This window comes from Mus caroli, unplaced genomic scaffold (genome assembly GCF_978045245.1).
Source record: "Mus caroli unplaced genomic scaffold, Mus_caroli_1 scaffold_4, whole genome shotgun sequence".
Taxonomy (NCBI): domain Eukaryota; kingdom Metazoa; phylum Chordata; class Mammalia; order Rodentia; family Muridae; genus Mus; species Mus caroli.
This window is the reverse complement of record NW_028227259.1, coordinates 152,406,047-152,418,743: the sequence shown is the minus strand read 5'-3', so window position 1 is coordinate 152,418,743 and position 12,697 is coordinate 152,406,047. Positions and strand designations below refer to the sequence as shown.

General features: G+C 47.4%; 1 protein-coding gene across 2 annotated transcripts in view; it reads right to left on the bottom strand.

Moving 5' to 3' along the window:
* The window catches only part of Mtus2 (microtubule associated scaffold protein 2), a 355,323-nt gene that overhangs the window by 28,778 nt on the left and 313,848 nt on the right, over window positions 1-12,697 (bottom strand). For both annotated transcript variants that reach the window (XM_029477860.2, XM_029477862.2), the window contains one exon: window positions 5,904-5,970. In XM_029477860.2, coding sequence (XP_029333720.1) covers window positions 5,904-5,970 — 67 coding nt within the window. The remainder of the gene's footprint in view (window positions 1-5,903; window positions 5,971-12,697) is intronic.

The window sequence follows — 12,697 nt, the reverse complement described above, 5'->3', positions numbered from 1 at the left end:
GAGAAACCAAAATGACTTTGGAAAATGACATTTCCTAGAATAAAATTTAATCAGAGTGGCTGAGGTCATTGATTGGAATTTTTTCCCCATCTTGTTTTCCTGTAAGAGGGGCGGGATTCCCAGACCTTGTCACTCTGGGAGGTGCAGCCTTGCAAGGAGATTAGTCTTTCTGAAGCTCTATCAATAAGCTCAAGTTGCTGATGGCAGACAAGACCTTTAGGAGCAAAACACACTCCCCACCCCGCCCTCTGATTACCTATGGAGCGGTTCGTATATTTTGGGTGTCTTCCCACAGTTTGTGGGGCAGATTGAATGGGAAGATCCATCTCTGCTGACCAGAGAATTCCGCGACACGAATTTTTATGCATTCTGTTTTTATTTTGACTCCCTTGACCAATGTGCTCTCTAGAAGTATGCTGTTCAGGGGGTTGGCAAGATGGCAGCACCCACGCTGGGTAGCTTACAATTGCCTGTAACTCCAGGTCCTTGGGAAACTGGCTAGGATGCCTTTAGCATCTGTGGGCATCTGCACTCCTGCACACATACCCACACTCAGACTCACATCTTGGGATTCTTCATCTGAGTGCAGGTCCTTCCTTAGGCTCCAGTGGGGAATACCCAACTAGGTCCCTCCCACTGCCCCAAACACTCCTCCACCTAGTCCAGATTCAAATCAAAACCAACTTCTTCAGGGTGCGGACTGACTGTCAACTTTCAATGCCCACAGTACACATCTGGGTTAAAAACCTACCCAGGACTTGCTCTCCAATATCCTGTTCCTGCTGCCCAGAGAGACACTGCAGGTGATTCCGACAGGCATTCGAGCAGAGGACCGTGCATAAGTGCTGATTCTGACCGCGTGTCAGACACCCCTGCTGCATTTATTCAAACCAAGCCTGAGGATGGCAGATGGGGACTTACTAACAGCTAGTGGTAGAATGTGGGACAGGGATTTCAGGAGTGACTGGGGATGGCAAATCCTACCCTAGAATCTGTAACATTTGAGCTACTCCTACTTTTGGCAACGTCAGCAGTTTTAGGAATGTCACCTCCCCAGACCCCTCTTTCTTTCTGGTCTCCATCTCCTGTGATCTCCATAGGGCCCAACGGATAAGTAGTATTATAGGCCCTGGACTCTTCAGGAGTCATGTCTGTAGGCTTGGCTTTCTTCTTTAAGAGGGAGCAAGTGCAAACCATAGCTCTAGAATTTATGGGCTGTCAAGGGATCCCCTCTTTCCCCTCTGCCTTTCTTCTGTGACAAAAGCCATCTCTACAGTGGAGTGAGAATTTGCTCAGGGAATAGAGCGTCCACTGAGACGAATGCTGGGGTGAATGGACCAGCCACGGGGCTCCCAGGTGAATGGACCAGCCACGGGGTTCCCAGGTGAATGGACCAGCCACGGGGCTCCCAGGTGAATGGACCAGCCACGGGGCTCCCAGGTGAATGGACCAACCACAGGGCTCCCAGGTGAATGGACCAGCCACGGGGCTCCCAGGTGAATGGACCAGCCACGGGGCTCCCAGGTGAATGGACCAGCCACGGGGCTCCCAGGTGAATGGACCAGCCACGGGGCTCCCAGGTGAATGGACCAATCACAGGGCTCCCAGGTGAATGGACCAGCCACGGGGCTCCCAGGTGAATGGACCAGCCACGGGGCTCCCAGGTGAATGGACCAGCCACGGGGCTCCCAGGTGAATGGACCAGCCACGGGGCTCCCAGGTGAATGGACCAGCCACGGGGCTCCCAGGTGAATGGACCAGCCACGGGGTTCCCAGGTGAATGGACCAATCACAGGGCTCCCAGGTGAATGGACCAGCCACGGGGCTGCCCGGGACTTGTGCTTTGTCTTTTCCTGGGTTTGTTTCTCCCTCCTCTTTGGCAGATGAATCCTGCTTCTATTCTGAGCGCTAATGCAGAAATCAAGTGACTTAAGCCTAAACTGGGTACAGATCCAGCCGCACTGAGACGTTTCTGGAGATTGCTAAAGGCAGTGGCACACCCAATCCAAGCGCATCAGATGGACTGCCCTCAACCCAAAACCTGCTCCTAGGAGGCCAGATATCTCTCCGAGGAGACATTCAACCTGCAGAAGAGAACTCTGCTCTCTGTCTTTGTATGCTAGCTGCTGCACCTCGGCAGAGCTCCTTGCCACCGGCTTCTTCTGGAATTGGCTGATGAAGAGGAGGAATCTGAAGGTCAGAAAGGTCAAGCCAACTCTTCCTGTTAGTCACCGGAGCCCCAGAGCCTGGAACTGGCTGCACATATACTCCTGTTTAGGAGACGCTTCTGCATCTTGGGGTATCATTCACACAAGAACTCCACAGAGGATCAAATCCCACAGTGTTTTCCTCACACCTTAGGATAGTGTGTCTGTTCATGGTGTGTGTCCTAACAGCTTATTGACTAGGGAAGTTGTTTATTTTATAAATTTGCTATGAGCTAGAGTCATCTGGGAAGGGGGAACTGAGAAAATGCCTTCATCAGACTGGCCTGTGGGCATTTTCTTGATTAATGATTGACATAGGAGCGCCTAGTCCACTGTGGGCGGTACCATCTCTAGGCAGATAGACCTATAAGCTGTATAAGAAAGGTACTAAACATGAGCCTGGAAGCAAGGCAGTGAGCAACAGTCCTCCATGGGCTCTGCTTCGGTTCCTGCCTCGACTTCTCTTGATGAAGGGCTATAAGCTGGAAGCTGTAACAAACCCTCTCCTCCCCAGGTTGCTTTTGGTCATGGTGTTGATCACAGCAACAGAAAATCAACCAGGATGGTAGCTATTTGTAAAACCTAGCCAGACGGCGGTCAGGGGAGGCAACTTTTTTGCTTAAGTTTGTTTGAATTTCATTTAAGGAAACTACGAGGTACGGTGCACACTGATCAGGCTGGTTCACTCTGAATGAAGGAGGGCTTATCAGTAACTTCAGTTCCTAGATCCCCAAAGATCCATCTTCATACTCCAACCTCTTAGCCAGGGAGGGGAATGGTGCTAAGCCCGACAGTGAGCTACTACAGACAACCCAAGGGGCCCTGCAGGATCCCCTAAAAGCTCCAAGGTCACCCCAGTGTTGGGAAGCACTTGTTTATTCCTTGACATTTGCCCGGCACTAGTCATACCTCATGCTTCTCTATGATAGCATATCTCATGAGCCCGGGCTTCAGCTGTCGTTTTGATAAAGAGCACAGAGTGATAATCACTGTGAAACAGGGCCCAGGGGCTGGTATTACCCAACCCGAGTGTAAGGTTGGAGAGCTATGCCCGCCAACAGCCCAAACATTTCTCTCCCAGGTAACCATGGCTTCTTAAACAAGGCCAGTGAGTTGTTAGGACACACGAAGTTGAGTTTAAGTCATGTCTGCTTGCCAAGTGTCACTGTGAAGGGTCTATTTGATGAGGTGGTTGACACTATGAATCAGAACTTTTTGAAACTCTACCCTTATCTCTACCCCTAAGTTGCCTCCACAATACCTAGCAAGGAGTAATCTTGGGAGACTGGGTTGCAATTGAAGGTTCACAGCTGTCCTCAGGTCCTGTCACCCAGGAGCTGGCCTGCAGGATAGTGTGGGCCAGATTCTCTGAGATCAGGGGCCGAGTGACATGGAGGAGGGAGATCTTGGCAGTTAGATTTGGAGAAGAAAAAAAATGCCCTTTTTTATAATGTAGATTCTATCTGTCCATGGAAGAATGTTCTTTTAGAGACTCATGGCAGGTCACCTGTGGGAAGGTCTCTCGGAAGGGTGAGCACAATATGTCATCTGGGCGAACCCAGGGCTCCTTCAGAGAATGCCTAACAAGACCTTTTCAGCAGGGTATAAAACCAGCTCTTGACCCCAGCAAGGGCGCCCTCTGCTGCCCATGCAGCAGGGACTGCAGCCGACAGTCTGTGCAGTAAGACCCTGTAGTAGCTAACTGGAAGAGAAGTTGATGACTTCAAGGAAGGAGATTCAATCTCCATGGAAACGGTGACAACAAAATAAGAGGGTGACACTTTTTCAGCAGGGAGCCTGAAGGAAACAAGGAGACTTTCAGTCACTTTTCCTTTTCTGGTGGCTGCTTGTCTAATAACGTCAGCACCAATCCCATGAGCCTCAGGTTCTTAAGAGCATCCCTCACAAGCTTAGTCAAGGGCTTGCCTTGCTAGCCTCACTCAGTTAAACCTATGTCTGGGTTATGTCCTCCAGCTCCTGGGGTGGGGACCCTGCTGCTGTGGGTCCCCTGGAGGTAGGGCAGACATAGAACAGGGCTATTTGTCCTGTTCTCAAAGGGTCTGGCTGTCCTTAGAGAGGAGAAATAACCACTCCTGAGCCATTTCAATGAGAAAGGAAGCCACAAAGCTCTCAGAAGAGGGATAATACATAAAAAGGAGAATAGGGAAAGCTACAACTGAAGCTGACTACCCTGTCTGTCCCCTGCTCACCTGAGAACCCATAACTCCTAGAGAAGGCTGGACTACGGACAATCTGTGTGGCCAGCCACCTGCCAAGGGTAGCCTGATGGGAAGTCACACCTGCACAGACAGATGGGCTTCCAAGGTCACGTGAGGTAGAGGGTAAATGCTGGCTCATGAACAGAACCACCCAATGGGAAAAGACCATGCTTAGACTTTGCTAACTGACTTCTGGGGACACAGAATAGTAGGTTGGCAAGAGAAAAAAAAATGGCGTCCGGAAGGGAGAACATAGCGGGGCCTTACGACACTGGCCTGTAGGTCTAACTGCTCAGAAAACTGAGGTAATAGAGTTGTCTATTTCAGGCCAGTCTGGGCTGCAGAGTGAGTTCAAGATCACTCTGGGTAACTTAATGATATCCTGTCTCTAATAAAACATTTTACAATGTCTGTAGCTCAGCGGTCTAGTGGCTACTTGGCATTAACAAAGCACTCGGTTTAATCCCTAGTCCTGAAGAAAAAGAAGGTAAAAGGAATGGTGGGGAGGGGTGGGACACAGCAAATGCCTTTGTCAGTACCCCCCTTCCAGAGGGGAAGCCTGCCTCCTATCACACTGCAGGGGCCTGGGGATCGTCCTTATTTTGGCAAAGTCTCTGAGTGTACTTGGCCATCCCATGAGCTAAATTACACGTTTCAATATGATCCCTCATGATTTTGATCCAACCCTTGGAGGTGCCCAGGGGGAGGGCCGCTTGTCACAAGCCCGTGATAGAGACTGATGTGCGTGTGGCCATCTGTGAAGAACAGTCAAGACCTGATTAGTCTCAATGCTAACCTGGAGAAACTGTCTCTGTAATAACAGACCTGCAAGAATGATGGTTCCCTGTGAGGCTCTAGCCTACCACTGTGCTGGATGGAAGGATGCTTGCTTCGCTGGTCCAGACAGGTTTGATTTGGCTCATTACAGGAAACACAGTGGCTTTTGTTACACATTCAAGACATCGGGGGAAGACATTCTTCATGGTCTTCGTCAGATCACAGCGCAAGAATAGAGAGTCCTTCGAGGGGAATTCTGAGTGCTTGTGAGAAAACTCCAGAAAAACAAGACAAGAGTCTTCTGGCTGCAGTTTCTTTAAGAATCATGACTTGTTCTTGGCACGATTTCCTGCTCCTCCCAGGGGTAGCAGATAGGAGTGAGTTTACTTTAGATTATTCATTACAACTGGATATTATTAGTTTATAGGCCTCCATGAAAAGATGCTTTTGACATTTACAGCTTGTCCTTGTGGTTATATATAGTTTGCACGTATGAGAACGTTACTCATGTGGCACTTTTTAACCCTCAGAGCATAAATTGTCCGATGCTCTGAATAAAGTCATCTATCGCATGGGCCGCCTCAATTTTAGGTTTCTTTCTCCCAGGCCCCGCCCACCTCTAGATCGGTAAATGGTCTTCATGTAGGCCCCGCCCACCTCTAGATTGGTAAATGGTCTTCATGTTAGGTGCCCTACTTACCAACTTCATCCCTGATGTTGGCAAGTTCGATTGACAGCTCCTTTTCTTTTGCAAGGGCTCTTTCGCTCTGAAAAAAATAAAAAGGATAATGAGAGTCGTCTAGTTTTGTGCTACAAAAGCATCGTCACATGTCTAATAAATAAATCACATTAAGCAAGTAAGTCTAGCCCTGAAGGGGAGGACCGTTTTCTTTATATAAATCATAACAGAACCAAGTCAGACTCATCCATTTGTGTCATTAATATATAATAACACCCACAGCCATCTTTTCTCTGAATCACACTGTTACACCATCCTGGAATAATTCTAAGTATGTCTCTGCTACACATGAATGTACTGCATGTATTAGTATATACTACAGATTCTCATTCAATTTTTATGATAGTAAGAGATTCTTGACAATGAAACAGCTTATGATAATACACACACACACACACACACACGTGCTTATTTTTCTAAAACTAATTATTCCCTTAAGCTTACGCTTTTGTCCATTACTGGTTAGTTATCTAATGAATAATGGAAATCAGGACCGAAGCCTTGGTATGAAACATTTCTGTCTGTCATAGCATCTTACAGTGAGGTTTCTATGGGTTTTGATCCACCCTGGGCATTACTCCAGCCATAGGAGGTACTCTATGCTAGAAGTATTATTTAGGGCAAAAAAAGCCACTTGTAATGCAATGACTGCTTGTTTTTATATCAATTACATTCCATGACATAAAACAGTTAAGCACCTGAAGACATACCACATATGCAATCTACGTTTATGAGTCACCACAGATGGATTCTTCAGATTTTACTGCCAATAATAAGGAAATACTACTCATAAATCAGAGATGTGAGCTCTTCAGAGAAAGTCCCCGTCAATCAACAGGATGTACATGTAATGCAAACTGGGTTCCAGAGAGATTTCCTTTGGCTAAAATATGGACCAAACACCTAACACGGGTATCTTCCAGGCCTTGGGATAGTTGACTGTTGTTTGCATGTTCAGTGTCCCACGAAGGTCCATGGGCTTGATTCCCCCAACTAGGAGGCACCATGAATCTTTAAGAGGTGGGGTCTCACGGGAGGTCTGTAAGTCACTGGGTGTGCCCTTTAAGAAGCCAATGGGATCCTGGCCTCTTCCTCTTCTCAGCCACAACCTCAAGGTCCCCACTAGTGCCATCCATTAAGCCCTCAGGAGGCCCAACGCAATGGTCCATCTGATTGAAGCCTAGGACTTCCAGAGGTGAGCACTAGCTACCCTTTTCTGTTTCTAAGTTAATTATGCCAGGTATTTTGTTACAGCATTGGAAGGTCAGTAATGCTCCTTCATTACCGACCACCCTTGCTTTTCATGGTTAGTTTTCTTTGTCAACTTGACTAGGGTCACCTGGGAAGAGGGAACCTCAGCTGAGGAATTCTTTCCTTCAGACTGGCAGATGGGTGTGTCTGTGGGGACATTTTCTTGATTGATTGATTGATTGATTGATGATTGATTGACATGGGAGGGCCTAGCCTATGGTAGGTAGTACCATCCCTGGGTACATGGTCTTGCGTTGTCTAAGACTGGGAACTGAGACGACCATGGGGAGCAAGCCAATGCGCAATGTATCTCTCTGGTTCCTGCCTTGACTTTGCTCAGTGATGGAGTGATCGGGACACGTGAGCCAAATAAACTCCATCCTCCTCAAGGTGCATTTGGTCATCGTTTATCATGGCAGCAGAAAGCCAACTAAGACAGTGGCTAGCTGAAAAACTAGTAAAAATAGAAAGAAGAGATGGCATTTTCATTTCATTTGAGGTACCATGAGGTTTAATAACGCACACAGGTCAGGCTGGCTCGACCTCCATGTAAAGAAACACTCATGAGGAGGCTCCCAACGATCCACTCAGTAATGGACCCTGACAAGAACAACAGAAAACTGAAACACAGCAGCGCCTCTCATGGATCTGAGCTCTGTGGGACTAGAGGCAATTCGCACAATTGTGCTTGAGTGAAAACCGCTTAGATCAGCGGTTTTCATCCTGAGGGTCAAGATCCTTTGGGGGTCCAATGACCCTTTCACAGCACCTGAGACCATTGGAGAACACAGATATTGACATGACAATTCATTACAGTAGCAAAATTACAGTTGTCAAGTAGCAACAAAAATAATTTCGTGGTTGGGGGTCCCCGCAACATGACGAACTGTATTAAAGGGTCTCAGCCAGAGGAAGGTTGAGAACCACTGATCTCGACTGAGGTAGCACAGGTTGGCTGTGGGCTCCTGGGAGAGCCTTGGGTTATCCGAAGGTAATGCTATGATATTTGTAATGCTTGAATGAAACTCTGTTGTCATACATAGGAAGCTGGAGAAGTAGCTTGGTGGCCCGGTTACTATGTAGTGTGAGCAAGCTCATGGCAAAGGTATCATACCTCCTCCATAATCGAGAGAAGAAGGGGTCATCTCTGAGAGTGTGGGCCCTTGTGGGATGCTGTCCCTGCCTTGGTGTTGCTTCTCAGTCTCACAGCTCTGAGACATAAACTTCTGTGGCTGGATACATTTTGCTACATCAGTACAAAGCAATGAAGGCTCCCCAGGTTGTTCAGGGAGCTTGGTCGTTCCTTCAGCCCACAGCCGTTTTGCTTTCGCTGAATTCAGGGAGCAATCATACCACAGAGTGTATAGACTTCCTAATCCTCAGAAGACTTCACATCAAATATCGGGACTACTGCATGGGGTTGCAATGGGGGTCAGTGGAGTTAGCAGATGCAATACAGCAATAGTGCTTTCATAGGTGGTAGGTGGTGTTACTGATCCATGGTTTCCTGTGGTTTTAATTTGTAACTATCAAACTGATCCCAGGATTTTTTTTTTTTTTTTTTTTTTTTTTTTTTTTTTTTTTTTTTTTTTTTGTCTAAGTACTCGTCTGCAAGTACAGCTGCATGCCAGAAGAGGGCATCAGACTCCTTTATAGATGGCTGTGAGCCACCATGTGGGTGCTGGGGATTAAACTCAGGAGCTCTAAAAGAGCAGCCAGTGCTTTTAACCACTGAGCCATTTCTCTGGCCCCTAGGACTTTTGTTTGTTTGTTTTTACACTTGTTCTAACTATCACCTATAACCTATAACCACTTGACAACCATCTTGTAACAATCTAGTACTTTGGAGAGGGGTCATTTCAGTAGTTGCTTTGTAAAAAAAAGACTAGTAAGAAAAGTACTATGTTAAAGGACAACGTGGAAAAGTCACAACCATTACTTTGCAAACGCAGCCAGAGAACTCAAATCTTGAGTGCATCCCATCAGTCAAGGGATAGCACAAGAAAGGCATCTGTCAATGAAGACTCAGACAGCATTGAGCTGAGAACAAAGGAACTATCAGAATCTACTCTCTCCAACTGCAGACCCAAAGCCAGTGCTTTCCTTGGCTTCCCACTGTAGCCAGCACCTGATGGATACAACACCGTCCCGTGGTGGGATCCCCCAAATCACAGCAAGCAGCCCTGACTGGAAGTAAGGAACCCACCCCAGAAGGGAAATGACCAAGTTTCTGAACAGTCTACATAAAGACTATTTGCTATCTAATAAAGGTTCCTGATGCTAAGTTCTACCAAACATTTTCTACTAGCCACACACAGAACAATTGCCTCCTTTCCCCACGCCTTTAAACACAGCCATCCCTCTGTATCTGTAGGAGCTGATTATAGGAACCATCCTAACCAGGATACCCGAATCCATGTATACTCAAGTCCTTTATATAAAACAGTGCCACGTGTACAGAGATCCTATTCTGATTTTCCTAGAGCAATGGTACTCAAACTCCCTAATGCTGTGGCCTTTTAATGCAGTTCCTCATGTGGTGACCCCCCAACCATAAACTCATTCTTGTTGCTACTTTATAACTATAATTTGCTACTGTTATGAAACTTAATGTAAATATCTAATGAGCAGTATATCTGACATGCAACCCCCAAATGGGTCTCCACCCACAGGTTGAGAACCAATGACCTAGACTTTGAAACCAACTCTCCATTGTTAATAATCTTGAATATGGTATAAATTCGTTATGAATAGTTGTTACTCTATACTATCCAGGGAACAATGGTAACAAAAACAAAAAGACCAGCTGAGCAGTGGTGGTGCACACCTTTAATCCCAGGACTTGGCAGGCAGAGGCAGGCGGATTTCTGAGTTCGAGGCCAGCCTGGTCTACACAGTGAGTTCCAGGACAGCCAGGGCTACACAGAGAAATCCTGTCTCAAAGAACAAAAAACAAAGCAAAACAAGAAAAAAAAAAAAAAAGACCAAAATGTTGTGTGCTTCTAGTATTGATTTCGGATGCATGGTTGATTGATTGAGACCAAGTTGATTGACTACTACAGGACTGTGGTTGTAGAAACTCCAGATTCTGAGGCGCACCAGTACTGTTAATGATCCCTGGACTTTTTTTCTATTTATGCGGAGGCAATAGAGGCTCTGTGATGAAGGGACCAGCTGCCTTAGAAATGGAAAACCCAGGCGTTTCAACCCAGGGCCCAATTATCAAACAGCATACACACCAAGGTTCTCCCTACCTCTCCCCACGTCGGTGTGACCTCAAGAGCCGGGCTGGACATGGGTTGGATTTTGCATTCTTGGTCATGTAACCCTCTCACATCTAACTTGAGGAGAGGCAGCCAGCTGCCACCGGATCTGGCTCTGTGGAAAATTCTCTAGCTACAGCCCCTGACCTCTGCCTCCATCCTGTCAGCTTACACTACCCGTGATTGTCCTTGAAATTTACTTTCGGGTTGCATGTTGGGACATTTCCAGTGTTTGATGCCTCTTTAGCTCATCCTTCTGGGGGGCTTGTATCTCCAGATAGGGTAGCTGTTTGCTTCCCCCCCACACACCCCCCATCAATTCGAGATGAACCTTTCTGATGTCCCTGGACACATTCCTGCTGAAGATGTTGGCTCTGCTCAGCCTTAGCTCGCCAAGGCCAACCTGGCTGTTTTGCCTGTTCTGGTAAGATCCTTCCTTCCTTAAGTGCTTGATTTCGAAATGACATCAACCCTTCTGACTTATGCACCAAGTGAGCTGTTGTGCGTTTCCTGAAAGCCAAACCAGAATGACATCATGACAGCTGCGGTGGGCAGTGTCAATCGTGGTGACCTTAGGATCGGCGTTGGCTAGGTGAACACCAATGACCACTTCCATTGGTTTTCAATTTGATGAGCCAGCCCCCGACCCATCATGGAACCACAGAGGCCAGCAGAAGTCCTGATCATGAGAGGCCCTTAGTCTCCGGGGACTCTTAAAGAGTCCTGCAATGATTTCACATCACTCTTTACACCGTTCTCTGGATGACGGTAAGCCGGGAGGATTGGGACAGGAGGGGGTCAGACCAGCACATTCCTAAATGGGGAATGTGTGGAAAATTCCTCACTGGTGCCAAGCATGTGAATGTCTGTGTTCACTCAAGAGGGCTAAATATAGATGCATCAACCACCCACACTGTCCTGGTGACAGAGTCCAGGCACCTCAGAGCCCACGAAGGCCATTCCTCTCCGGTGACTGTTTAGTCTAAGACAGGCTTCCTTTCAAATAGAAACTTGTGGAGCACTCAGTTCTCCTCAAGTCAGTGTTCATGGCTTCTTAGCATCATCTCCCATTTCATCACATACCTCCCCTTCGCAGTCCTGGCTTTCCTGTTATTTCAGTGTGATACATGATCTTAAATGTGGAACCCAAGATGATCAGGGGCCAGGAAACATCATAGAAGGTCTACTCCCCTGGACAGTCTTTGAAGGCTTGGCTCCCCATGTGTACCGGCTGGTTTTGTGTGTCAACTTGACACGAGCTGGAGTTATCACAGAGAAAGGAGCTTCAGGTGAGGAAATGCCTCCATGAGGTCCAGCTGTAAGGCATTTTCTCAATTAGTGATCAAGGGGGGAGGACCCATTGTGGGTAGTGCCATCCCTGAGCTGGTAGCCCTGGGTTCTATAAGAAAGCAAGCTGAGCAAGGCAGGGGAAGCAAGCCAGTAAGCAGCACCCCTCCATGGCCTCTGCATCAGCTCCTGCTTCCTGACCTGCTTGAGTTCCAGTCCTGACTTCCTTTGGTGATAAACAGCAGTGTGGAAGTGTAAGCTGAATAAACCCTTTCCTCCCCAACTTGATTCTTGGTCATGATGTTTTGAGCAGGAATAGAAACCCTGACTAAGACACCATGCCACAGACTTCTGAGAATCTGGCCGTCCCTCTTTTCTAGCTAAATACACCTGGCGGAGCATAGAAGCCACTCATCCCTGCAACAACAAACAACTGGACGAGTAGCCAAGCCTCAAGCCAGTCTGCCACACTCTGTTACCTTAACCTGCTTAGTCTGGTGTTATCTGTTCGGATGGCTGACACTACCTTATAGACCTGGTGGAAATAGGAAGTGAAAAAGTCTCTCCTAGTTAACATCACATCCATCCACGCCCCTTCTTGAATGAGCAACAAATCCATAAAACTAAGGTTGTATCCAGTGTCTCTGGATGGCTTCCCCTCCACTGAATCAGAAAGCTTATACACTACCAGACACTAACTGAGTGCCTACTGTGTGCCAGGCAAATGGCACTTTGGCCTCCAAGAAACCAGTATCTCAGAGTACGCTGGTACACTAGCAATTATAGCAGAGTGTGAGGTAGCCCAGGAGGTCAGGATGTCTTGGGAGATTTAAACTGAGGCCAGAGGAGAAATAAAAAGCGTCTATGAAGGGAAGGTCTTAGGCAGAGGTCAAGAGGAACAGTGATACAAGATGGCACTGGGGGCTTCTGGGAACCTTTGTTACCCTACCAGAT